We start from the raw sequence: 25,340 nt of genomic DNA on the forward strand, positions 1-25,340 counted from the left end.
ATGGACAACTCACCGACCTCGCTATTTGACTCTTACGAGCAGGACTACAAGCAGCTTATTGACGCACTACGCCCCAAGCTCGAAGGTGATGACAAGGCTGAAAGTGCAGGTAAGGTCCACTTGGAGTTCGCCTTGATGTCGATTCAACCTTGTCCGGGTAAGAGCAGCGTAAGACTACACTACGGAGAGCGGAAATGGAGCTAGACGAAGCCGATGAAATGGTTTGTTCAGCCGCCATTTTGTATTCTTCGTGACACTGATATCACTCTAGGTGTCCCAAATGGACATTGAAATACAAGGAATCCCCCAGTCCATACGAGCCCAGTACCAAACCCGCATGCGGGATGCCAAAGCAGAGCTTTCACGGTACAAGAAGCTCCTCAAGGACCTCAACTCCCAACTCGCTCGCACCACCCTCCTCTCACGTTCCTCCGGGTTCACCTCGTCAGATGAGCCATACGGCGTCAGCGACCGTACACGACTGTTAGCTGGTACAGCGATCCTTGATGACGGAACGAAGCGACTGCAAGATTCTCACCGGGTCGCGTTGGAAACGGAAGAGCAAGGTGCCGATATTCTGATGAATCTACGCACGCAGAGGGAGCAGATTGAGAATTCACGGAATGTCGTACGTGTAGCCACTGTGTTTTTATTTTGGTGAGGCATCTGAAGATTCTTTAGCTTCAACGAGCTGATAGCTCTATTGACCGCGCTTCTAAGACCCTTAAGAGCATGATAAGAAGGTAGTACTTCATGGGTCCATTGTCCAATGCTCATTACAGTATATTCTGATTCCAGGATGTATCAACAGCGTGTTGTAACTGGTGCTATAATCGCTGTCCTCATACTTCTCATTGTTATCATTATCTGGGAGAAACTTAATTGATTGTTTTGGATGCTATATACCGTTCGTGCATCAGATATACGTACCCGCAACACCCTTTCTTATATCGATATCTGTATTTGTTATCCCGTATAGAAATCTATTCTGATAATACGATAAGTTGTCCAACTGTTGTACATGTAGCAACACAAGCTCTGACTCAAACGAATCAAGGTGGGAAAATGAGGTGAAGGTAGCTAGAAAAATAGAAGTAGGTTACTACTATACTGCATAGCCGGTTCCCCCACCCGGGTCCCTAGAGTCCTCAACGTAGTGCCCCCGCTGATTGTAATATACGCCGTATGGATCATTCTGCTGTGAGGAGTATTGCTGGTGCATTCCCTGTGGCGGATAGTCTTGAGCATCATCGTAGGATAGCCCAACAGACTGTTGAGGGGGGGAGAGCCGCCGTGAGTTGTCTGGACTTGGAACGGCGCGCCCTTGATACACATCGTGGGGATCATAATTCCCAGGCATGGGACCATATGGATTCGGTAGAGGCGCAGTTCCAGGGTGGTCTGTGGAAATCTGGGACTGCTGACCAAATGGCGCAGCAGAGGTCGTTAGGTGGGCTGTACTGTCATTATCGTCATCGTACATCCCTTGTTGAGGAGGTGGGTAGTTATAGAGTGAATCATCACGACCGATCGTGCCTTGTGATTGGTTGTAATTGAGAAAGGATCCGTTCTGGTGTGCTGATGCGGGATTGAAGGCGGGCATTGGCGGAGGGTAGTCACCCTTGTCAGAATTGTAATAGTAGTAGTCTTGGGTATAGGTGCTGGGTGCTGGCCCACGGGTACGAAGGGAAGAAGCATCGTCGAGTTCGTCGTCGACGGAGAGATTAGGAAGGGTGGGCTGGGGCAAACGCGCTCCAACGACTTCGCCTTTCTTGTTCTTGAGATGAGAATAATCGCCCATAGCTTCTAGCTTAGCATTCTTAGCTGCCTCTACCAAACGCTGCTTCTGTCTGCGTTTGATGACGGTGGTGATACGCTGTACAAGTATATCAACTCATACAAATAAGAAAATTCGGTGCTGACGTACCTTGTCAACTTTGTGACAGCAGTATTCCTGTAGGAAATGTATCAGAGTTGCTTAACAATTCATGCGATGACAACCCTTACCTTGAGGTTACCGCGGATGTGGCAGAGCAGAGGAATGTAGCATAATCCGGCCACAATCAAGAGCAACAGGGAACCGGCAAAGACAACGACAGTGAAGAAGGTCGTGACAGTCAATATAGAGGTCGATGCACTGTTTCCGGTAAAGTATTTTGACACATCATACCATTCACCTTCGTCAAGATGAGCAAGATAGATGGCATAAAGCGTCAGTGCATTAATGGTCTGACGAGGTCCATCAGCCAGCAGAACACGCTTCCAACCTAATCGAGCCGTAAGCGATAATGAGGGGAAAAGCAACGAGAGGTGCGCACTCTTGAAGGTAAAGAAGACAAAGAAGGCAAAATCATCGCTCGTCTTGGTGGAGTTGCTGATATGATCGAAAAAACAGAAGTGATCGTATGAACCTGTGAATGAAAGGTAATATAAGGGACAAGCGAACATATCAAGAACAATAGGACGGACGCAGGGAGTAGTAGTTGTTGGCCATGACGTTGGTGAAAGCATACGATATATCTCGGCTGTTGATAATCTTTTTGGCCTTACGGGCCTCGTAACCCAGCTGTCATCCAGACATGAGGCAATGCAGGTATAACGGGAGAAGGCGCAAGCTCACTAGAAGGAAAGAGAATATGATGCAACCAACAAAGAGCCACTTTCCAGTGTTGAAAGGAATGGTAACACAGCCTATGTCTTCGCAACTGTTAAAAATTTCGTTGGACCAACTGGACGTGGTCAGCATAGTGACGGCGGTAAAAATATCGGAGACGTAGACGAGGAATGATTTCAGGACGATGATGTAAAGCCACAGATACCTGTATAATGATGAATACTGGACAGAGGAATCATGAAAGATACGATATACTTTGCGCGCATGACGAAGCCATTGTCTGTAAACTCCCGAGTATCGACGAAATCAAACTAAACGGTGTCAGATGCAGGATAGAAATGGCGAGAGGCGAAGCACCTTGTGGTCGGGCACGACCTCTCGCTTCCATTTTGGACCACTGCAGCACATTTTCTGTGTTGAATACGCAAATTAAGGGACGACAAGCAGAACAGGATGCTACTGGAGAGCGAGGTCTCGTCTCGAATAATAATACTGGTAGTGTGAAAGCGAACCAGTCGCTTCTCAAGCCTGACAGAGAGCGACGATAACGAGCAACAAAAAGAATGGAGGGACGAGACTGGCGGCGGCACTGGACGAGGTTGGACGAGTGATTGATGGTGAAGGAAAGTGGTTGTCCTCGTCGTTGTCACCCTTCGGTCAAACGTTATTCGGCAAACGCCGAGCCTTTCCCTAGAGCACAATGACTACCGTTCAGAAAATAAAAGTACGCCGTCTTTTCTATTCACTTTCCCCGACTAACAAGGCATAGGAAGTCGAAGATGAGATGGTATGTTCGACATGATAGACAAATCATTCTCACCAGCATGTTCGTCTAGGCTAAAAGCGAGTTATAATATTGTACTGGGTCATATTTTCTTCCCTAAAACTCCATTTCAGCCCAGAAAAACAAGGCCACTAGCTACCATCTTGGGCAGCTAAAGGCAAAACTTGCGAAACTACGGCGAGAACTCATTGCTCCTCCAGGCGGTGGAGGAGGCGGAGGCGGAGGCGTAGGCTTCGATGTGGCACGGTAGTGTCCATTTCCCAGTCACAGTCGTTGCAAACTGACATTGTATGCAGGACGGGTATAGCCTCTGTCGGTTTCGTCGGGTTTCCTTCAGTGGGAAAGGTGTGCATGCTCGGTTGAACCATTACTTTTTAATTAACATCTCTTCTAGTCGACACTGATGTCCAAGCTCACTGGGACACACTCTGAGGTCTCTGCCATTGATTTTACGACGCTGACCACCGTTCCGGGGACTGTCAAGGTACATGGCGCTCCCATTCAAATATTGGATTTGCGTGAGTGGTCCGACGCACGTACATACGCCCTGACTGAACACAGCGAACCAGCTGGTATTATCGAAGGAGCGAATGATGGACGTGGACGAGGTCGACAAGGTGAGCTTTGACATATTGACCTCGTGCGACTTGATTTCTACCCTTCTACAGTCATTGCTGGTATGGCTTCCGACGTCAAATCAGATTTTCTGCTAAATACACCATACCAGTCGCGCGCACATGCAACCTCATATTTATTGTTCTCGATGTGCTAAAGCCTCTCGGTGATAAGAAGCTCATTGAATCTGAACTGGAAGGATTTGGGATCCGATTAAATAAACGACCCCCTGCGATCCTTGTCCGCAAGAAGGAAAAGGGCGGCATTGCGATCACAAACACCGTCCCGCTGACGGATGTCGATCACGATGAAATCAAGGCGATACTCAGTGAATACAAAATCAACAATGCTGATATCGCCATCCGAGAACCTGGCGCTACGGCGGATGACTTGGTGGATGTCATTGAAGGCAACAGGTTCGTAGCACAATCATTGTCTCCTCATGTTTCGGAATTTATATCGACGTTAGAGTCTACATACCTGCTCTATATGTGAGTGCCTTGGTATTCTCTTACATGGTCGTGGAGGAGTAATTCAGAAATCCAGGTGCTGAACAAGGTGAGCACTGATAACAGCTGTAAAGTCCCTGGTCCTGACACCCCCAAGATCGATGCAATATCCATCGAGGAGCTTGACTTATTGTGAGATTGCGATACCTACGAGCCGCCGACTGAGTCCCACGATTCATCCAGGTACAAAATTCCGAACTCAGTTCCTATATCGTCTCGAGAATGGATGAATATTGACGAACTTGTCGAGAAAATGTGGGAAACCCTTAACTTGGTTCGAGTATACACCAAACCACGGGGTCTAGCCCCTGACTATTCTTCGCCTGTCGTACTTCGACGGGGAAAATGTACAGTTGGAGACTTCTGCAATTCAATACACAAAGAGATCGCTAAGCAGATGAAATAGTATGCTTCAACCGTTCACCTCTAAAGTCGCTTATGCTGACGTTACTTTCATAGTGCTATCGTGTGGGGTGCCAGTGCTAAGCACTCCCGAGGCCAGAAAGTAGGGCTGGAGCATGTCCTAGAAGATGAAGACGGTAAGCTGTATCTGCTGATCACGTTGCAATACTCATTTTTTGTGTAGTGGTGCACATATCAAAAAAATGATGGTATCTGTTATCTCCTTGTTCACAGAAATTTGTAGCTCTAGTCAAGTTTATACCTGCCTTACGACGTATGTATGAAGTCGATTGCTTTGAGGAATCTGATTTGAAACTGTGGACGTCCACGTTCAAAAATTTCAAGCTCGCTCCCGAGCATACCCCATGATCGGTATATGGCTGTGATCCGCTCTTTTCCCTTCAGTCACGTCCATTCTCTGCTGCACCCTAATGTTGTGTTTAGCTGTCACCCCAAATCTTCAAAAATGTATCCCACCCTCTTCGGATCACCAATTTTGTTATTCAATCGAGTCTGAACATCGATGCTCTCAGTGCTCAGAGAAATTTTTCGTTTCCGGTGGGGCCGTAGAACAGATGGAAGCAGAGATTGCAAGACGGATCCTGAGGGTTGCGCTGGCCAACACTTCTTTACGACTCCATATGCGCCTGCCAGCTTTGGAACGCGAGGCGTTTTCCTTTGCTAAGCCGTTTGACTGCATCCCAATCGTAGCCCCGAGTGCGTTATCAACGATGCATGCTATCAGCATTTAATTAATGTTCTTCGAAACCTGCTTGCCCCGCATCAGTCGACGTGATTACCAGTTCTCTGAATATCCGCAAGACAACACGCTCACGAAGTTCCTACTATATTGTTCAATCCAACAAGTCGCCAAGCCTCTTTCCGGAATTTCCTCACCTTTGGATCTATGGTCCGTTTTCCTTCTACCAATTATTGAAAAAGTAAAAGGCGCGTTCACTAAAGCCCTTCGGCCCAATGGTTTCTTCTCTTCTGCGTCAATATTCGTTACATCCTCTTGCTCTTGGTCGTCGGATTCATCAGCTATGGCCTACTTCCTATTGCATCGATGTCGAGGCCCTTCCGTTGCACAAAATACGCACCTCTCTGATCTTTCGTCTCTCCCTTTCCCGACAACTGCAAAAGACTTGAAACAATTCTCCCACCGTTTCTGTGTTCTCTGCAATTTTGGGGCGAGGCAGAGGGATACCATTTAACTTACTCGAGTAACATCCCATCGGCTCTGAGGTTGACCTGACTCGTGATCTTATGGTTGAGATAGCTGTTAATCAATTCTGGGCTTGTACCGCCAGGTGTGGGTCCCCCTTCAATTGTCCGATTCGAGTATATCAGGGCAGCGCGCTGATCATGTCTGAAGTTGAAGCATCTCCTGTTGGATCTGTGTGAAATGGATGTATTTGAGGCGTCAAACGTGTTGAGACCAAGGCCAAAAGAGGCCATAGTTGAAAGAAACAACTCCTTCGTGTCCGCCAATTTTGCCCTTGGGATCCATGATACTTCTATCTGGTAACTTGAAGCTTGAACAGAATGTTTGGTTGCTACATGAATCTGGTCAAGGATACACATTGATAGCGGTTAAGCGCGTCCACACCAATGATTGAAATGGGTGTACGAATTTGCATCAATACAGGTTTCAAATTTGAATTCAAGGATGAAGATGCACTCCAAAGGTCATAAGTGATACATAAAGTCCGGTCGAAACACATTCCATGCAACCAAATCGACGCACCGGGGGCCAGGTCCACCTTTACGGCATCAACTCAATTCTAAGCATTTTCACACATACGAAGACCCCCAAGATGGGAATTCGTCGAAGGCGTCCGGTCATCAATCGTCATATTGATGACGGTACTGCAATATAGCCAGCGCCTCAGTTCCGCTAAAAGGAAACTTCCAAGCCTTTGGAGGGAGAAATTCGTTCGCAGCACTAATCTGCACCACGACGAAGGCGACGGGGACGAAAATACAACTTGTAATTAATTACCAAGTTCAATGTACAGAAGGACTTGGCAAGACGACTCTAGTAGTGTATGTGTTAGCAAATACTGTGCTGAAAGCAAATATAGAATGCCACCTGCGAGATACGACGATTACTATCATAATGGACGATTTCTAGCCCCTGCATCAATAGTCATAGTTGCCAATTGACCATCAGCATCTTCAATAGTGACATCAATCTCGTCGAGGGCCGGCTCTGCCTCGTTCCTCACGCCCTCATCCGTCTCTTCATTCGGAACGTCCTCGGCCTCAAGATTCATTACCTCAATGAACCACTTGGTCCCTTCATCCCATCCAGCAAACTCCGCCTCTGCCAGAGGCGAATGCCCAGCCGCATTTTTTATGTCAATGAGATCAACGCCTGGACCACCTGGAAATTGAACGAGCTTCTGAGCGCAGGCAAGATGGGAATTGAGAGCGGCCCAGTGTAGTGGCGTCGACTGCGCCGCGTTTTTTTCGGAGAGCAGCGACGGAGGTATGGTTGGAAGGAGGTAGTCCAGGAGATCTACGGACGGCTGGGGTAAAGACAAGGTCGGAACAAGGAAAGTGGTGCTTCACCCGCGTGCCCATTCCCGCATATCATGTGTAGAACCGTGTTACCATTATCATCTCTGATTCCCGAGAGCGTTTCGACACCGTACTTGTCTGCGAACAGCTGGACGTCTTCAATATCACCATATCGGCACGAAAGAAGAAGTTCGTCTTTGTCGGCCGCGGTAGGGCTGTTAGAAGTCATGGAAGGATATGCAATAGACGGATCCCGATAGTTCGTCGCCGCTGATGGTATGCAGTGTCGTCAAGGAGTACCAGCTGAGATTTGAATGTACACTTGTTTGATTGTAAGGATGTATACAGTTTCGGTCCGAGTTGCCAGCGGTACCTCATTTATCGATTCACCTTAGATTCGCCTACGGAGAGCCCGCTGTATCCTTGAATCGCCAGAGAATCGTCTCTGAAAACAATATTTCGCTTTCTTGGAAAGCTGGGGTATTCTTAGTGTCCCGTAAGGCCATCGCCGGGTCCATCAGCCTATTTTGAGTATACCACAGGTGCACCATGTGCTAATATCAACCTAGTGAAGGCATGGCACAAGATGCTCCCTTCTGCCGCTGGGCTTCACTTTTCATCAGGCCATCATCATGTGAGACCATCACTCAAGTATATGTACCGACGCGTGTGATACTTCCATTTCTCCCTGACACGCCTGGCTCTTGGTCTTCCTGCACCCAAGTCTATTTATCCTCTTCACCGGCTCGAGTTTCTCTTGACTGACGAATGCTATGTCTCATACATCTCCTACAACGTTCTTGGTCTGGTCCCTCTGTTCTTTCATTGTGAGCGGGGTTGATTCCTTTCATACAGCTCCACTAACTGTCAACGCAGCTCTTCTCGTTTTTGCTATATCATCTATGGTCGTTTGACAGATTCAAATGCCTCAAGTCAGCCTGCCTCTATTTCCAAAGACTTCCTCCCTAACAACGTTAATTTTGACTAGGTGGAATAGTGGTCCTTACTCTGGGGCATTCAAGCGTATTATGACAGTGCGCGTTATGTCTTTCTACCGGAAGTCGACTCACCAACCTTCATTAGTACACCTACCTAATGAGTGTACCGTTGATACTCACATTTGCTACTGGATTTACGGTCATCAAATACCAAGAGGGATACATTGTGCATCCCACTCATGGAAGTGCGTTTTAAATTCGTTTGTCGCGTCCGAATAGTCTGACGATTGGCGTATGTTATCTCATAGTTATCCCAAAACCGTTCCAGCTATGGAGCGAACCTGCAAGAAACTCAATCTTCCCACTCATGCTCATGTTCTCAATCGGGTGGTCGTTGGAAATGTGCGTAAACCTTCCTTCAGCCACACACCATCCTGAAACTATTGCGTTTCGAACAGGGTAACTCACTTAGAGGGTATGTATCTGTATCACCGCCGCAGCTATCTCGAAGACTAATTACGATGATAGAGCTATGCTTTTGGCTTTTCCTCCTCAACGCGAGGTCGGGTCAACAAGACTGGTTCCACAGTCTTTATTTCAAAACTTGGACCATCGGATCTATTATTGCAGTAACATACATGCCTCTGGTGACTATACTCACAAGAAATGATGGGCTCAGGGTATGTTTTCAATTGTGACACTGGGCAAGCGTATTGATCTCGTGGATCAAGAGTGAAGCGTATACGTTTTTGTCCGGTGGAATAGGAAGCCTATCGCTGACTATTTGGTTTTCTCCTATCCTGTGCGTCATATATGAAACTATTTCTTCTCTAGGGACTGAACCATCGTAGATGGACGTTCAAGTCGTTTCTGAGCACTCTGGTAAGTACTAAAGTCGTCTGCCGTGTAGCCTTGAGCAGACTATCTTTCAGAAGCAAGAGGGCGTCGACAACTCGACAGTTGTTCGTCTCACGAAATTTCATGAACTTAATGTACGCGGGGAGACTTGTCTCAAAGCAAGAAAATGATACAGTGTAACAGATGATTCGGGTCCTCTTCCGCTACATGTTTACGGTGCCCCTCGTGATTCTTGGTGCTGATGGCCTGACTCCGCACACCGAGATAAACGAAAATGCCTTTGCCACAGGTAAGAGGTGTTTCTGTCAATCACTGTCATTATTTACATGTGCACCTCTCACAGACCTTCTGGCACTTTTAGCGGCTTTTGGATGTATTGTGTCGTCTGGCCTGACTCTCGTTGTAAGCCGTCTTAAGACGCCCATAGTAACTACTAAACTGTGTCTCTCAGATCTTCTTCCCCCGGTCTATCGAAGGCGAAATCGCCACACGCGAAGCTGCAAAGGAGATCAAACACCAACAAGGCAATAGCAACGAAGATATCTGCCAAAGCCGTTCAAGCTACGCACAATCACTGACGTCGCAAAACCACCAGCTCAGTGGGACCTACCTACTTGCTACGTCACCCACAAAACCCAACTTTACTATACCGAACAGAGATTCCGCTCTTTCGGTTGAAGATGCTCGGAAATCACCTCATTCCCTGGAATCAGCTTCCAACGCATGGGACGAATCGCTCGAGCCTCCGACATCGTTGCCCAAGCTGGGGCCCATGAGACCCAATCGGCGAAGAGGATCCAATGTCGAGCTTGGTGGTATCGACTACGGATTGACGGAAGCGAATTTGTCAAAGCACAACATCACGACGTCAAGCTTGAATCCCATGGTCCATACTTTCACGTCACCGATCGGTATGTGTTTGTGATTGATGGGCTTGGATCAATGGATTCTGACATATATACAGACATGGTATCTTCTCCACCAGGACTGGAGATGCGCCAGAACCGAAACTACCTATTTTCAAGGACGGAGTCCCGGTTGACGTTCAATAACCGAAGTAGTTAAGCTGGATTTTGGGATAGTGTGTACAGTATGTTACCTTGGATCTATTTGCCGTGTTATCTAATGTACAAGTGATCGAAAATATTCTTCGCAGTCGTAGCAGCATCGATTTTGCACAGGACAGTTGGGCCTGGGCTAGCGAGCGAATCGGATGAGTTTTCGGTTCGACTGTGAGGCTTGACACCATTTGCTGAAGAAAATAGATGGCTCCTTTTTCAGCCGATTGTTGAACCTTAAGTTCTGACCTTCTGCCTACCTCTGGCGGTCTTCCGATTGTCGTATAAAGAACACGACCTCGGGCCGACAGTGTCGTGGCAGGCAACAATTTGAAACGGCAAGCTACATCTGTTTTCTACGTCCACCATATCCGATATACTATAGGAGAGCCATTCCTTTTATCTAGGTATCAATAAACGCGATTTCCCCAAGTTTTCGACACGTACCACATGCCATAGTAATCGTTCTGTACTAACCAATGTTGTTCCATGAAAGCGGTGGAACATGTCCATTTCCTTGCGACGCTGAAAGTAAGCGAGGATTCGTCAGTGTTAGTCATTAACCAAAACAGCTCCCAGTGCCCACGCCTACCTTTACCTCATGCCGAACTTCAAGTCGGCCTTGAATTTTGTCAATCCAGACAAGACGTGATTGATGCTGTCTCCCTCAGTAAATATTCTCCGATCGCGACTACCATCACGTGGGCCAAAGGCCTCAAGCCATGCATATCTCCGCATTATCAGTACTCCCGAAGGTCATGCGAAGGTCACGGTCTCGTATCACTGTGTTACATGCTAAGCACTCCAAGTGCCAACCTATGTGTCGCTTTACGGTCTAAACAGAAAGAGAAGGCAATGTTGTAATAAGACGAATTTTGACAAGTACAAGGTGTTGGAAATCCTCGGTGTTGCGCAGGGTAGACTCCAGGCTGGTAAGGCCAGAAAGAATGAACTCCCTTATTCTACAGCTCCTACAGAGCTTGTATTTATACTCTCCAGGATTATATCTAGAATCTACTACAACTTTCGCTTTCTCTCGAGCTTACTCATCAGCTCTCGGCATGATGCCGGATTGCCCTTTCTAGAACTTTCCAGCAAAATCCCAACACAAGGCAAATATAGTCGATGGCGAGCGGCTCCTAGTACATATGCCGTCTGGGGACTTTGCTTCAAGATGCTATATTTTCGAATTTTTGGTCGCGGCTGTGTGCAGGTATAAGGTGATCTGGCCGCTCTTGTGCCTGATCTATGGAAACTTGTTTCTCACAGTATTTTGTTGAGCGTGGATAGCTCTTTTCGAGCTCGTAGGAGGCAAGTCATACTTCTGCCAGGCAACATTCGAAATTTAGCTTTCCTGTTCTGATTTAGCTCTCTTATATCACGGAGATACCATCGATGTTGTCGAGCAGCTGAGGTTTGTCTACTGCTTCATCTGTCTCTTGAAAGTCTAACATCATTGGGTGTGCCGGTGAAAAATGTGGTGTCGTAACAGCATTGCATTCAGAAATACAAGGGGGCCACTTCGAAAGGAGTCGTTCCGCAACCCATTCATTCTACTCCGGAGGAGGACTTAAAAGCCATAATGATCACCATCGATATGCTCGTGAAGGCTTGCCGGCCTAATATCGGTCCCTTGTTCCTTTCGTTCTCGCCTTTAGATGACGCTGGAGTTTCTGTCTCATCCTTCCTTCCGTCATGAAACAAAACTTATGTACTGGGGACCGCCATTCCTTTTGAAGATTTAATGTGACTATCTTCCACGATATCATTGTCGATCAAGGTTTTGCCACGAAGATCCGCTGACTGGCATAGGCAGTAGGCATGCATAACTGTATCTCATCTGCAGCAGCAGCAGGCATCGTCAATCTATCCAGCCCAACCATGACGAGCGCAGGTGGCTTCGGTTCTGTCCTCGTCGACGCCCGTTATCAAGACGTTAAGGCACTCCAGAACGCCGATGTCATCGTTGATGCATCGAAACCGTCTTGAATAGCTATCCGACTTCGACCCAAGGGCTGTCAGCAGGCATTTGTCCACTTCAGAGTGGTCAGCAGCAAGATCCCATTTACCTTTACCTTCTCATTGCGACCAAGAATGTCATGTATTTAGCGATATGTTTATTCATGACTTCCTCGATGTCTATGAGAACATCCATGATTTCTGGACATTCTCTTTCTGTTTTCATCCAGGTCATGGACTAGCTTTTCGACTGATATCTGATTTTGGCGAGAGAACCAGGCTTTTTAAAACGACATCAAAGCAAACAAGGCCCATTAAACGCCTGAAATTCTCGAAGTCAAACTCTTTGTTTAGGTCCCGTCGCCTGTCCTGAGACATTATTGAAAGTGTATTGGAATATTTTTTGGGGACGGTCTTTTCCAACCAGCGGGCACCATGTATATTGCTACCTCAAGGAAGTTGGAACAATGCAGCTTGTCTTATAGTCTTTTCAGTGTCCAATGCTAGTATCCTAGCAACACATCAGGAACGGTACCACATGGTAAAATTTTGTCTGTCGAGAATCGGATGAGTCGAGCATGTCAAAGCATTGACGGCTTGTATCGATATGCCGATAGGCAATAGTTGTGACCACCATTCTAATTTCTGATACAGCATAATTTTGTCCAGATAAATGGGATCTATGTTCGAGCGAAAACTCTTCCCGTAAGTCGTAAGCACGATTACAAGACGAGAGGAATACAGCCACATCTCAGTGATTCGTCGATCGAGTCAGCGACGAGCGTCACTTCTAAGCCCGTCTAAGTGGGATCCTCGACAAGGACGAGCTGTTAATAAACGTCGTATTCATTGTTCTTTGATGTATGGTGTTTGCCGTATGCTCTCCTCAATGCATCATTAAACATTGGTTTCCCGCGCGATGTACTAAGTAAAGCGATGAACTTGACTGTATTAATGTTACTGTAATGTCTTCATGAAAGAATTCCCTTCACCTCGGACTTGATCAGGCCGGAGGTAAGTCTTCGCCAAATATTTTCCTGGCGTACTCACTTAAGCCAAGACATTCGCTATCAATGACAATAGCCGTAATTTTTCAACATCAGAATCTAGTATAACTGATAATTATCCACCTCACCTTGAGCTTCTATCTGTATCGAAGCAGAAAGACGGTCGAGTAGACGCCAGAATCGTGCTGGATGATTGATGTCGTCTACCGATTGGACTATGTGAGGACCCATCTAAGTAGGTGTACCTCGTTCTTCACTTTGATGAGGTGGGGCCGCACACTGGCAGCGATATGAAAGATCTGACCGATTTATATCTACTGCATGCTTTATTGCTGGCCACTCTCCTCATATAGGAAGAACAGGACATTGCTCTTGTTGACGTCTAGTCCAGCGGAGTATGCTATCGTCTTTTATTCATCTAAGTACAGGATCGGTTGTCAAGTCCTTATAGCATGGGCTTGCCCATTTGGTCTGGAACACGATCCCCACCGACACAGCTGCAGATCTGACATTTGTTCTTAACCCCCCTCGTGGTGCAGACTTTACATCCTGCCAGTGAAGAGCCTGAGGCGGCTACTTTCCGAGGGGCGGTTTCGTCCAGAGACCGTGCCTATCATAACGACATCTTTCTGCGTACAAGTTCCACCGGTTCGTATGTGAGAAGTTCAGGCAGTTTATGCATCACCCTATAGTACCCATATCTTGGAAGATGTTGCAGTCGAAATTTCAGACAGTTTGAACCTGAGTTCCCGGGTCGACACCCTGTTTATGGGCCATGTCCAATTTTCGTGGCTATTCGAAGGATGTACGTCGGCTGAAGACACTTTTATAGCGGCGAAAATTCAGACCATAATACTATCCAATGTTTCCTAACAATACATGTGTATCCGGCAAGTTGAGCACCACCAACGGTGGTCCTAGGCGACTCCTCATTAACTAGAATTTGACATTTTTACCGTGCAGTCCAGGCTGGAAGAATTTACTAAGCTAATGACTATGGCTCACTGGCATCTGTGGCTGAGATTGCTGTTTATGGATCAAGGTTCTTTGTTCGACGTCATGGTCAAATTATACAGTAACGATGGCAGTCCTTGCCTCTTCTTATCGATCCACCATCATCTCCTTCCATCGTTCAGATGGGTCAAAGACATCAAGTTTTCGCTATAGCAAAGCTCATCCCCAAGGGCGACACCAAAGCCTACTATCGCTGCATCGCTGCGTGGCACCACCAATGGTGCTATGGCACACTTCCTCTGAAAGCTGCCCGCCGTTTCTTGACCCTTCTGCAGCAAAAGGACAATGCCGAAATTGTCCTTGACGAAATCTGCCGCGTACAGAACAAATTCGGGCGTTGGCGCAAGAAACCAGAATTGCCGAATCTTCCTTGCAGTTACATTTCCTTCTTGATGGGCTCAGCATGGAACGCGGACATGGACGATCCAGCTGATCCCTATTTTCACCGTGGCACATTTCTGGGATCTATCCTCGACGCTGACATGGGTAGCACACGAGGAGGCGAGTTAACTGATTCACCCTGACGAATGCCTCCTGACCTCTATCGATCGTTTTTCAGATAATAACGATGGAATCACAGTCATCGATGTCAGTAATCCCTTGAAGCCGGCATACTGTTTCGTATCTGTAAACGGGCTGGAGTCCGCTGAAGAAGTACCTGACATGGAACCGTTATCTGCCGAACAATACGTCCGTGCGTATTACCCAAAAGAGGATGGTCCCAAAGATGTAAGGAGTATTGTTCAATGTAGTTTCTGATGCTGAAATTTTGAAATGTTCAGGCGTCTGTTCAGAACGTCATTGATGCACTCGCCGATGAAAGTCTTATCACTCTTCAGATGCTTGCGGAAGCATGGCCTGGCGAATACATAGTTGACTTCGAGTCCAAAGACGTCGATGAATCGTCACACGATACCTCTGTAGCATCTGATCCCTTCCCTTCCCTCGTCGATCTGACCCTCGGGACCGCCCTAGAGCAGGGTATTTCTGCTGAAGACACGTCGGACCTAGAAAATCTGGTGTGGCAACCAGCAAAAGCGGTGTTGATAAAGGCGACTCTTCAAAAGCAGAACCCATTCCCTGATGCAGGAGTATCGCTTCTAACACAGGTTGTACTTCAGAACCCGAAATCAGTAGATCTGTCAGGTTTTTCCTTAACTACCGACCAGCTTGTCTCGGTACTATCTGCAGCCAAAAAGGATATCAACACTTTGAAACTGTCTCGAAACTCCAACGTCACTATTGAAACCGTTAAGGCGGTTTTGACTGACTGTCCAGCTTTGACGCGTCTCGTCTTGTTGGACACATCCGTCAAAGCCGTCGACTTGCAGACCCTATTCAAGTCTGACCCACAGATGTTCTCTCATCTTCATGATCTCATCCATCCCTACCTTCTCACTGCTACTAAGAGGGCTACTTACGCGAATGCGTTCTCGTTCATTTCTGTCCCAGGACTTGGAGGCGGTATACCTATTGCATCTCTTCCTTTTCTGAATCCCGCGAAGGTTGTACAGGGTCTTACCGACGCCCTTATCGTATACGCGGAGATGGACCGCCCCAGTTTTGCTGGTCCCGACCAGTGTTCACTCTTCCCTCAAGTCGCATTCGGTTCCGCTCTGAGAACAGAGACGCAGCGATGGAGCGAACGTCATGTTTCCTCTTTTCCTCAGGTATCATTTGATGCCTTCCAAGGTGAAGGATGGTGTTTTACACTGCAAAATGATCCTATGCATTGGCTCAGGGGGCGCGGGCTCAACTTCTACGGTTTCTTAAAATTCGATGTACCTGCGATCTGCGCTGAGGTGGAGCGTCAAAAGAAGGCAAAAGACGGCGCCTCTGATACGAACGCTGCTGGTGACGAGGGCAAGGAGATTGGCCCACTCGGTATCATCTATGATTTGGACGAATTCTTAGCGGCAATGGAGGCCGAGGGAAGACCTTTACCGACAGAAGCTGCGGTTAACAAACTCCGTGATATCATGGAAGCGATGAAATCTAAGCAAGACATACGCCTCATGAAGCAGAGCGATATTATCCCATTTATCCAAACGATATATGAAGGAGCACAATTCAGTGATTAGATCTAAGGTTAGTGAGCGACATCTCTGCAGTTCCAATTCTAATGCTACAATAGCTACGTATCGAGCTCATGTATTGACATGAAGAATGTAAACCCCAACAATTGTAAAATGACGTCGAAGGTTACGCAAGCAACCATTCTGAGATTCGCGTCCTCAAGCGCCCATCGTCCGGAAATCCATGTGACAGGGACATACTCCCATCTTTCAATAGATTCGTGATGCAGAGCATATGGTGGTAGGAATATAGATGCCGAGACGTTATCGGCGTTAAGGGACAGCGCCTACCTCGCACCTTTTACCGTGACTTGTCAGGCAAGTGTCTCTGTTCCTGTTGTCTGAATTTGCTTGTATACACTGATGCCAAAGTGGCTTGAAAGAACGTAGAACCGCCGAGCTTTTGATCCGTTTTCACCGTCAATACTGAATGTCGCTCGCGTCGACGTGTCTTGATCGACATCTCTTCGGAGGAGAGCAATCGCTGATGTACAGGATTGGGCCGTCCTAAGCGCCTCTAGGAAGTATTTGTAAAGATGTAAGAAGGATCGGAGCTGCGAAGGTCGGTTCGCTGCGTTGAAGAAACACTGATTGACTCCTAGAGAGACACTAAATGTTTTCGCATTTCAGGCTCGGATGCGAGGTATATAATACCAAACGACGTTTATAGAGGAAGTGGGTCAACGTTCTTCATGACGTTGCTAAACCTGCATTGGTCTCCTCCAATAGTTGTTGGTGGCAAATCCGTATAGGAGAGATCGGGACTGTTTCGAATTTAATTAAAGAGACTCCCATTATGGAAGCCAGCGTGGGCCGTCGATCTTTTTAGGAGACTATTCCGCCCAGCTTCGCTTCGAATTATTCATTGATCCCGGCCCCGATACGTTCCATCTCCCACCTCTGTTGATCTTCCTTTTCTCAGGACGGTTGTCGATGCATCAGAACAGAACATTCCCATGACATCGAGTCGTCTGGATTTATCAAGGTAAGCACGAGTTGTTATCGTATAGCGTCTATATAATGACATACTCATGGTCGTTATAGCGGAATCTGCTGAACCTCCTCTTCTTCTAGTCACAGCTTTGCAACATGAAGCCCGTCGCATTCTTGCGAAATTCATGGAAAAAGAGGGAGAGAACTACATCTGCGCCCAGCCCAAATGAGAAGTTGTCGACCACTAACACTCACAATTCCCTGCCACCCAAATCTTCGTTCTCTACGTTTCCACGTTCATTGATGAAGAAAAGGTCCCAAGGTACTATGTCACCTCCGACACGCCCCCCTCGACCGCCCAGCCTTAACCTCGACGCTGCCTCAGATCCAAGCCCACTTGATGCCACTCCCGCAATGCAGCCAGCTCGTCCTCTTATCTCTGCATTCTCGTCATCACAACCTTATGAACAGGACCCAGATGAGGGCAGCAACGATGTATTGGAGGCGCATAAGCGCCTTCCCCAGCTTGATGGGGTATGGAAAGGATTCTTACAGGACATCGATGAGGACCCTCTTCTGCTGGAGGTTGGGACCAAGGGTGTGGGGTTGCATGAGAGGAAATCTACCCAGCCCACAGCCTTGGAGATGCGGGGCAATGGCGCGATGGCCCCCAAAGGCAAACCTAGGTCTAAGCAAATAATTGCTGACGCCGTCCTCGACCCTTCGACCCATTCTCTTCGTAATCGTTATCATTTGACTGGATCCACGTCTCATCTACCCTATGTCAAGGAATCCTTGTCGTGTAGTTCTTCCGAAGCCAATATTCGTCGTCCAAGCTCAAAATTAGACGATGTACACGAGACAGAGCCATTTCTTTCCTTGTTTCCCTCACCGCCACCTCTCCGGATCCGAAAGAAGAATCTCAAACCTCTTGTTCTGCTACCCACTCCTACCATCGTTCCCTTACCCCCTTCCCCAGCTTATTCCAGCGACACCACCCCCACCGGAACGCCTACGTTCAGCACACCCCCGACTTCACCGCGTACTCCTACATTCTATCACAGCCCAGACATAAATGAACGGAGTCGGGCTCGTGCTCCTATGTTCTATAGTGTTCAGAGCGCCCCTACTTCTCCAATAGCTCGGTCATTCCCAAGTCCCCCTGCTTCCCCAAGTATGCACTCATTTCAAAGCCCACCTGCTTCTCCACTGGTCCGGTCATTTCAAACCCACCCACCTGGTATCCGAATCAATCGAAGCACTCTTACGGGGCAATCACAGCTGCCCTCGCATCGCATCACCAGCAGCGAATCTGCATATACTTCCAAGGCAATCGTGCGGTCGAAAATTACATCGGGTACCACTACAGCACGTAACACTGGAGGACGATCATCCTCATACGGCGCCCGGTCGGTCAGCCGCATTCATCGTTGACCTTTGAATTACATCTGATATCAGAACAGGCGGGTACCCTCGGAGAAACGGTGGTTCAGTGGGGATATGCCGTTTAGATCGTTTGTGGTGATTTGACATCGGGATCAAGTCTTTCCATAGTTTAAAGATAATTCCACTGGGTGGAAGGACCCTAGACATTGAATTAATTGTAATTTTATTGTACTTAGCACCTCTGACTCGAGACCTTTTCAAGGCTGTACACATAGGCAATGATGGGACAGTTAGCGTTCTTTCCTGGTTTCAGGATCTTTAATGGGTGTTTTCGAGTCGATAGGTTTGACATCGTCTCGTAAGGAAGCGAAGATGTAAGCGACAAGAACGACGTTGGCGGCAGCAACAGCTGTGATTGCCGCCCATGTTGAGTTACCTAAAAAATCGAAAACGGTAAAATTTCCTTGAAGATAGTCCAGATGAGCATACCATTCCAGACATATTTCAGTGAGAAAAAGTATGATGATATTGGAAGGATGCCGAGAGACAGACTGAAGAGAACAAGCTGCGCAAGTGTGCTCCTGCCAATACATTCTATAAATTCCTAGTCCAAATATATCCTTAGCCAACCTCACCTTGAAGCTGTCCTGGCATTCGCGTTGGCAATCGCTGCTTGCTCCATGTTCGATGTGAGCGAAGTACTTGTTGAGATGTTAACCGGCCCGAGATCTGATTCGAAAGTTTATGCACGTGAATTGCCACGTGTCACGGGTGTGGTCAAGCTCAGACTCCCGACTGGCAACTGTTCTTCAATCATTTCCTTTGTGTTCGGCCTCTTATCCAACGCATGGTTCCAACTACAGAATCCAAAGATAACAGTTCGGAAGCTCGTACATCTCCGTGGTGGCATTTGCAGCCCCCCGAGTGGGATGTGCTCGTATTCTCGACTTCGTTGAAGCTACTCTTATTCCCAGCCTAGTACGTGAAAAATATCAGAGCAAGAACGCTGATAACGCCCACGAAACAGTCGTTCAACAGACTTTGAGGTCCATAGGAACTGGCTGGCCATCACTCATTCGCTTCCGATCTCCCAATGGTATTATGATGTACGCATTCGGGGCCGTTTTCTGTATTCGATATGAATAACATTCACGTACGCTAGACGACATCAGAATGGAGTGAGTGCATAAAAACCCCATGGAAACCATACGTCATTTTCAATTTTAATCTAGCACTCGATTATCCCCCGTTCTTTGCATATTTTGAGAAACTACTTTCCATACCGGCCTATTTCATAGATCCCAAAATCGTCGATTTGCATAATCTAAATTACGACTCTTGGTCTGTCATTGCATACCAGCGCTGCACGGTTCTAGCTACAGAAATGGTTCTTGGTGTAGCTCTATTGAGGTACCGTGATTAATCGTCTTGTCGGAAGTCCTTCTCACGTCAATGCACTTCAGATTCGTACGAGATGCTGTCGACCCAAGGATGCAAAGAATCATATCTGCTTCCTTGTTTCTTCACCCTGGATTCCTTATAGTCGATCATATGCACTTTCAATACAACGGATTCATGTTTGGCATCTTGCTTTGGTCTATTCTTATGGCCCGCAACGTTCGTTTCTCACCGTTCTCTTGTCACCTTTGTATTAAGATTCTGCGCGGCCGCACAGGGAAACAGACTTGCTAGCGGTATTCTTTTCGCTGTGCTTCTAAACTTCAAGCACATCTACATGTATCTCGCAGTACGGGCGCCGTCCATCTCTGCTATCCGAGCTCTTCGGCTGACACCTTTCACTTCAGCCGGCATATTTTTTCTATCTACTTAGATCATTTTGTTTTTCTTCCTCGGGAGACATCCAAATCAAGAACTTCCTTTTGCTGGCCAATTCGGTCATTGCTGTATTTTTGGTGTCTCTGGGACCCTTCCTTGTCATGGGGCAATTGCCACAACTTCTTAGCCGTTTGTTTCCATTCACTCGTGGACTCAACCACGCGTATTGGGCTCCAAACGTGTGGGCCCTTGTAACATTTACTGATCGAGTTCTACTTCGATGTAATATTTCCTGTGCTGCATAGACTACTCATACTGACTCAGCTCTACTAGATGCACAGAGGGTCGGTGCAGACATAATTATCAATGAACCTGGTGTTGCATCTGCGTCACGAGGACTCGTTGGAGACACGGTTTTTGCTGTTTTACCCAATGTTCAACCTATTCATACTTTTACGCTGACGCTTGCCTTTCAATCGGTTCGCATTCCCCCCATTTCCTTTACCTCCGGATTAACCGATATTAATGCAGATCGTGTTGCTGAAACTGTGGTCCAATCCGACATATAAATCCTTCTTGACCGCGCTGACGCTTTGTGGATATTCGTCATACTTGTTTGGTTGGCATGTTCACGAGAAAGCAGTATTATTGGTCCTTGTTCCTCTCAGGTCAGTATTAGAAACAGTACCCTGCGCCAAGTGCTGAATTTGGTGCAGCTTACTTGCTGCAGAAAGGCAAGCATATTTTCGGACGTTTATAATTGCCACCGTATCAGGGATATTTTCTCTGTTTCCTCTTCTGTTTACTCCGGCTGGTGGGTGTGCTAATACCGCTCCCATCGTATTCTAACGTCTTGCTTCTAGAGTCCCTGATTGAAGTGTTATATTCTACGTTATGGCTCCTTTTCGTATACCAACCACTATCACGCCGCGTTTATGAGTGAGCTTCGTCCGTTGAAATAGGCTCTCAATTGACATGTTGTCCCCAAGGTTGCCCCAGTCACTGTTCTACGTGGTTCTTGATGTCCTCGAGAAGCTATATCTTTGCGGATTCTTTCTGCTCCAGCTATTTGTGTCATTTTACCCAATGATCACGGCGTATACGCAGCACTGTGATTCTTCTTCAGACATATCTTGTGACGATTCGTCCCTGGACAAAATGCAATTTCTGCCGCTTATGACTACTAGCGTATATTGTGCTGTAGGACTGGTCTGGGGTTTCTTGCGTTTAGTATACATATATTTGCACGAGGAGTCAACATATCAAAGCCAGCTTAGTAAAATTTAATACAACTGTATGCATTTGTGGCATAAAAATGGCACCGGCATTATCATCTGTCGATAACCAAGACCGTAATCGTATACGCCGAACGGTACCGAAGAGACGAAGACAACCGCAGTTTCTTGGTTGGATGTAACTGATTAAGAGGAAGGTGCCGAAGGTTGATAGAAGCTGAATAAAAACCATTCGAAGGTCAGCAAGCCAGCGGACCGAAAAGGACCGGCTTTTTAACCACGTGGCTGCCAAAAGTTTTGCCTTTTTTCCTTCAAGTTTCCTAAACTCCTCAACGACGGTCATCATCATGGTAAGTGCCGACAGTTACAATTCTCGGTTCCTACTCATTGTTTTCTTAGCTCCGTCGTCAAATTCGAGAACGACGTTCATATGTTTATGCAAAGTCCCTAGAAGCGCAGGAGCGGCAAACATATGAACGGAAGCAACAGCTGAAAGATGCCCTTCATAATGGAAAGTCGCTACCGACGGAGCTGAAAAAGGATGCAAAGAGGCTGGGCAAGGAGCTCGAATTTGACGAGGCTCAGACAGGTGTGTCCGAGATGGCTGTATGCATAACTATCACTGAAATCATCTGTAGATCCCACTACACATATCGATAATGAGTATTCCCGTGCCGGTATCTCAGACCCGAAAATTGTCATTACGACATCTCGGGACCCGTCATCCAAGCTCCTCCAGTTTTCCAAAGTTTGTAATCCTTGCTTTGTTTGTGGCAACAGTATTCACGTCGAAACCTAGGAAGTACGGCTGGTCTTCCCGAACTCTCACCGAATCAATCGCGGAAACTACGTTGTTAAGGAGCTGGCGGACGCTTGTCGCGCAAATGACGTTACAGACCTAATAGTTCTGCACGAGCATCGCGGTAAACCAGGTAAATCTTTACTGAACTCAGGTTCGAAGCAGTGACTAATAATGCTTTTAGACGCCATGATTATATCTCATTTTCCTCATGGGCCCACTGTTTACTTTACACTGAGTAACGTAGCTCTTCGACACGATATAGCGACATATCAAAACTCCACTGTCTCTGAACAATATCCGCATCTTATTTTCGAAAACTTCTCATCAAAACTTGGAGAACGTGTACGAGACGTCCTAAAATATCTGTTCCCAGTCCCCAAGGAGGATAGTAAACGGGTGATGACATTTGCCAATGAAGACGACTTCATATCGTTCCGGTAAGAGCGCATTGCCGTATTTTTGTAGACATTCCCATCTGAACGAAAGCCAGGCACCATGTCTTTGTGAAGATACCCCGACAGGTGCAACTTGCCGAAGTTGGACCTCGCTTTGAGATGAAGCGTATGTGTCATCAGGTTGCACTCTGCTGGGACCTTGTTTTGTTGATGATTTGGAACAGCCTATGAGATCCGACAAGGCACAATTGAACAGTCGGAGGCCGAACGGGAATGGGTTTTGGCACATTACTCACGGACGGCGAAGAAACGCAACATGCTGTCTGATTCAAGTTCAAGGCCAGGTCCCGGCAAGAAATCGAAACGATGATGTCGCATCTTGTTTTTGTTCATCAGAGGTGATAGCAGGGCATCGGGGATACCTTTAGGCGATGAGTATTGAGCATCGTCAGGCTCCCATGCCATAAGTCCGTTGGGGTACCTTTGGATGATTAGTATCACACAGTATATTGAGCATCTGAACTGATATTGCGTATGCAGAGCCCAGGATTGATCGATGGTGATATTCTCTGGTATTTCTGTCTGTGCAACCCCAAGTGAACAGTCATTCCCAACTCCACATAGCCGGTGTGGAACTCAATCCACTGTCAAACTTTTGTCCAGCTTTGCGAAGCCTTCAAAGAATGAGGTAAACAAGTCTATGGCATTCTGGACGTCATGAGACCCCGCAGTCTCCCTAATAGAGTGCATGGACAACATAGCAAGGCCGATGTCGACAGTGCGCATGCCAATGGTAGACAGATGAGGTCCTACAGTAGACCCGCAAGACCTGCATGATAACAAAATTAGGCATATAACATTGTATCTAATGTTGAAGCACTGACATATCATTCCTGACTTCGTATTCTTGGACCTTACCGCCTTTCTTCTCGATCAGCTGCTTAACGACGAACGAGCTCACTGCATCCGAGGTATAGCGTTGTTTGGCGTTCGTCTTGATAACGACACCCCCGTTGATACAAGGTGTGTGATTTTCTTCATGCTTTGAGACAAAATTGGGGTGTAGGGCGTGCCCCATATCACAAGAAATCAGGAATGACTTAGCGATGGAGCAAGCAAGTGCTCCTGGTGTGGGAGAGAGCCGACTGAGGAGGGAAGGTATGAGGTTGGATTCAGCACCAGACATTGAGACGCTTCCGATCTCTTCGTGATTGAAAAGAGCGATGCAGTTTACGTTCCCATCAGCGTTTGGTATGTTTTGAACAGAGACGCTCTCGCACATAGCGTCTACTGCGCAGAATCTAGAAGAAATGATGCTCAGCATGAACACAGTAGTCTGGTGACAATACACTTACGAGGAGAAAAGATTGTCCAAACGCGGACTGAAAACAAATTCATTGTCCAGGCCTCCTAGCACTGATGGTTGCGTGTCATACAATGACCTATCAACATTCAAAAGGAAGAAGACATCGAAGAGTCAGAACATACAATTCAAAATCGTGGATCTCTTCCGGGGCGACAGATAGCTCTCCGGCAATGACGGACAGTAGTTGTGAATGATGATTGGTTTGAATACTTGAAGCCTTGCTCTCTGTGGGTGGTGTGTCTGTGGAGTCCTGGGATTTATTCAACTTGTTTGCGATAAGACCGAGAATAGGAACGAATTCTGTTTCTTGATTGAACTTGAAACTATCATTCACATTCCTGTCCACTAAAATTTCTGTCAAGAAGAATTTCCGGGCTCAATTTAAAGCTACTCACGATGAATAGCGAGGGTTGGAATCCGGAGAAGTGGCCTATCGATCTTGACCAATCGAGAATTGAAGGTCCCAGTGGAGTCAGCCACGACGACGCGTCCAGCCAAAGAGAGATCACGATCTAGCCACGAGTGCCATATTCCTCCGCCGTACGTCTCGACACCTACTTGCAGGAAACCGGCCTTGGCCTTCTTTGAGACTGGTCTGACCTGATAATGAACGCTGAGCAGCGCGGACGTGCCATGGTAACTGTACACACTCGTAGATTAGGACTGTCGACGTGGGTCGCAATAATGCTGAGACCGGAACCGTACTGCCACTGTGGAGGGAGAGTGAACGCGACAAGAGCTGCTTGGTTCCTATTTCGTCTTTAGTCCGCGATGCTGGAACAGGAAAAATGTATCGTACCGAATAAAATAGTACTTCCCACCAGCCTTGATCTCTTTGTCCCAGTTGCCTAGCTCCCGAAGCTACAGCAGTTCAATTAGAACCTCCAGATATTGTACCGATATCAAGCGAATACCTTTCGGAAACCAGCAGTCTCAAGGCGGACTGCAGCGTTGTGAACGGCATGGAAGGGCGTCGGCGATGCGTTCAGGAAGGCAAGCAGACGGGTCGCAGCTTCCGGACTGGAAGGGTACATCATCATTCTAGATTGTTGTGGTCGTCGCTGGCAATGATGACGAACAGGATAATGTCG

General features: G+C 47.2%; 12 protein-coding genes across 12 annotated transcripts; 7 read left to right on the forward strand and 5 right to left on the reverse strand.

Moving 5' to 3' along the window:
- Nucleotides 1-934, forward strand: BT62DRAFT_992307 (V-snare-domain-containing protein; the record flags this gene model as incomplete). The annotated part of the gene is made up of 5 exons (XM_043190332.1): nt 1-109; nt 163-221; nt 272-628; nt 682-743; nt 799-934. 5 exons carry the CDS (start codon nt 1-3, stop codon nt 884-886), a joined length of 675 nt encoding a protein of 224 aa, XP_043042745.1. The 3' UTR covers nt 887-934.
- Nucleotides 925-3,192, reverse strand: BT62DRAFT_929217 (uncharacterized protein). The gene is made up of 8 exons (XM_043185676.1): nt 2,972-3,192; nt 2,870-2,925; nt 2,621-2,819; nt 2,470-2,566; nt 2,319-2,411; nt 2,008-2,267; nt 1,928-1,954; nt 925-1,876 (listed from the first exon to the last, which is right to left on the reverse strand). Exons 1-8 carry the CDS (start codon nt 3,020-3,022, stop codon nt 1,106-1,108), a joined length of 1,554 nt encoding a protein of 517 aa, XP_043042746.1. The 5' UTR covers nt 3,023-3,192; the 3' UTR covers nt 925-1,105.
- Nucleotides 3,193-3,296: 104 nt separating this feature from the next.
- BT62DRAFT_992309 (P-loop containing nucleoside triphosphate hydrolase protein) lies at nt 3,297-5,288 on the forward strand. The gene is made up of 15 exons (XM_043190333.1): nt 3,297-3,338; nt 3,384-3,401; nt 3,451-3,457; nt 3,512-3,644; nt 3,695-3,743; nt 3,793-3,916; nt 3,968-4,015; nt 4,067-4,075; nt 4,126-4,429; nt 4,483-4,504; nt 4,560-4,571; nt 4,620-4,654; nt 4,706-4,927; nt 4,982-5,061; nt 5,109-5,288. Exons 1-15 carry the CDS (start codon nt 3,315-3,317, stop codon nt 5,129-5,131), a joined length of 1,110 nt encoding a protein of 369 aa, XP_043042747.1. The 5' UTR covers nt 3,297-3,314; the 3' UTR covers nt 5,132-5,288.
- A 654-nt stretch (nt 5,289-5,942) lies between these two features.
- BT62DRAFT_673234 (uncharacterized protein) lies at nt 5,943-6,816 on the reverse strand. The gene is made up of 3 exons (XM_043181829.1): nt 6,534-6,816; nt 6,025-6,480; nt 5,943-5,972 (listed from the first exon to the last, which is right to left on the reverse strand). Exons 1-2 carry the CDS (start codon nt 6,646-6,648, stop codon nt 6,140-6,142), a joined length of 456 nt encoding a protein of 151 aa, XP_043042748.1. The 5' UTR covers nt 6,649-6,816; the 3' UTR covers nt 5,943-5,972; nt 6,025-6,139.
- BT62DRAFT_985594 (cytoplasmic protein) lies at nt 6,655-7,889 on the reverse strand. Its single transcript, XM_043189952.1, has 3 exons — nt 7,499-7,889; nt 7,017-7,445; nt 6,655-6,962 (listed from the first exon to the last, which is right to left on the reverse strand). Exons 1-2 carry the CDS (start codon nt 7,674-7,676, stop codon nt 7,039-7,041), a joined length of 585 nt encoding a protein of 194 aa, XP_043042749.1. The 5' UTR covers nt 7,677-7,889; the 3' UTR covers nt 6,655-6,962; nt 7,017-7,038.
- On the forward strand, nt 7,768-10,702 carry BT62DRAFT_672692 (uncharacterized protein). The gene is made up of 16 exons (XM_043181828.1): nt 7,768-7,943; nt 7,990-8,274; nt 8,324-8,379; nt 8,436-8,481; nt 8,531-8,630; nt 8,694-8,787; nt 8,844-8,860; nt 8,914-9,065; nt 9,117-9,187; nt 9,237-9,267; nt 9,318-9,377; nt 9,427-9,532; nt 9,587-9,645; nt 9,695-10,154; nt 10,208-10,333; nt 10,378-10,702. The coding sequence occupies exons 2-15, from the start codon at nt 8,221-8,223 to the stop codon at nt 10,306-10,308; spliced, it is 1,407 nt and encodes a 468-aa protein (XP_043042750.1). The 5' UTR covers nt 7,768-7,943; nt 7,990-8,220; the 3' UTR covers nt 10,309-10,333; nt 10,378-10,702.
- A 3,601-nt stretch (nt 10,703-14,303) lies between these two features.
- Nucleotides 14,304-16,776, forward strand: BT62DRAFT_929226 (uncharacterized protein). The gene is made up of 5 exons (XM_043185677.1): nt 14,304-14,782; nt 14,841-15,010; nt 15,064-16,369; nt 16,416-16,674; nt 16,729-16,776. Exons 1-3 carry the CDS (start codon nt 14,404-14,406, stop codon nt 16,360-16,362), a joined length of 1,848 nt encoding a protein of 615 aa, XP_043042751.1. The 5' UTR covers nt 14,304-14,403; the 3' UTR covers nt 16,363-16,369; nt 16,416-16,674; nt 16,729-16,776.
- A 669-nt stretch (nt 16,777-17,445) lies between these two features.
- On the forward strand, nt 17,446-18,800 carry BT62DRAFT_917851 (uncharacterized protein; the record flags this gene model as incomplete). The annotated part of the gene is made up of 2 exons (XM_043184062.1): nt 17,446-18,702; nt 18,753-18,800. The coding sequence occupies 2 exons, from the start codon at nt 17,446-17,448 to the stop codon at nt 18,798-18,800; spliced, it is 1,305 nt and encodes a 434-aa protein (XP_043042752.1).
- A 165-nt stretch (nt 18,801-18,965) lies between these two features.
- On the reverse strand, nt 18,966-19,357 carry BT62DRAFT_1002840 (uncharacterized protein; the record flags this gene model as incomplete). Its single annotated transcript, XM_043176880.1, has 3 exons — nt 18,966-19,111; nt 19,165-19,256; nt 19,311-19,357. The coding sequence occupies 3 exons, from the start codon at nt 19,355-19,357 to the stop codon at nt 18,966-18,968; spliced, it is 285 nt and encodes a 94-aa protein (XP_043042753.1).
- A 151-nt stretch (nt 19,358-19,508) lies between these two features.
- Nucleotides 19,509-21,769, forward strand: BT62DRAFT_929227 (glycosyltransferase family 57 protein). The gene is made up of 12 exons (XM_043185678.1): nt 19,509-19,653; nt 19,703-19,781; nt 19,838-19,853; nt 19,908-20,085; nt 20,139-20,292; nt 20,351-20,422; nt 20,481-20,733; nt 20,785-20,930; nt 20,983-21,119; nt 21,168-21,265; nt 21,315-21,390; nt 21,441-21,769. The coding sequence occupies exons 1-12, from the start codon at nt 19,523-19,525 to the stop codon at nt 21,736-21,738; spliced, it is 1,638 nt and encodes a 545-aa protein (XP_043042754.1). The 5' UTR covers nt 19,509-19,522; the 3' UTR covers nt 21,739-21,769.
- A 219-nt stretch (nt 21,770-21,988) lies between these two features.
- On the forward strand, nt 21,989-23,711 carry BT62DRAFT_929228 (Brix-domain-containing protein). The gene is made up of 7 exons (XM_043185679.1): nt 21,989-22,036; nt 22,086-22,275; nt 22,325-22,434; nt 22,486-22,618; nt 22,670-22,925; nt 22,979-23,049; nt 23,108-23,711. The coding sequence occupies exons 1-7, from the start codon at nt 22,034-22,036 to the stop codon at nt 23,251-23,253; spliced, it is 909 nt and encodes a 302-aa protein (XP_043042755.1). The 5' UTR covers nt 21,989-22,033; the 3' UTR covers nt 23,254-23,711.
- Nucleotides 23,117-25,333, reverse strand: BT62DRAFT_929229 (peptidase M18, aminopeptidase I). Its single transcript, XM_043185680.1, has 8 exons — nt 25,164-25,333; nt 25,049-25,110; nt 24,900-24,999; nt 24,645-24,849; nt 24,372-24,594; nt 24,239-24,325; nt 23,768-24,184; nt 23,117-23,712 (listed from the first exon to the last, which is right to left on the reverse strand). Exons 1-8 carry the CDS (start codon nt 25,287-25,289, stop codon nt 23,520-23,522), a joined length of 1,413 nt encoding a protein of 470 aa, XP_043042756.1. The 5' UTR covers nt 25,290-25,333; the 3' UTR covers nt 23,117-23,519.
- Nucleotides 25,334-25,340: the final 7 nt, after the last annotated feature.

This window comes from Guyanagaster necrorhizus (genome assembly GCF_019112545.1).
Source record: "Guyanagaster necrorhizus MCA 3950 unplaced genomic scaffold BT62scaffold_6, whole genome shotgun sequence".
Lineage (NCBI taxonomy): Eukaryota > Fungi > Basidiomycota > Agaricomycetes > Agaricales > Physalacriaceae > Guyanagaster > Guyanagaster necrorhizus.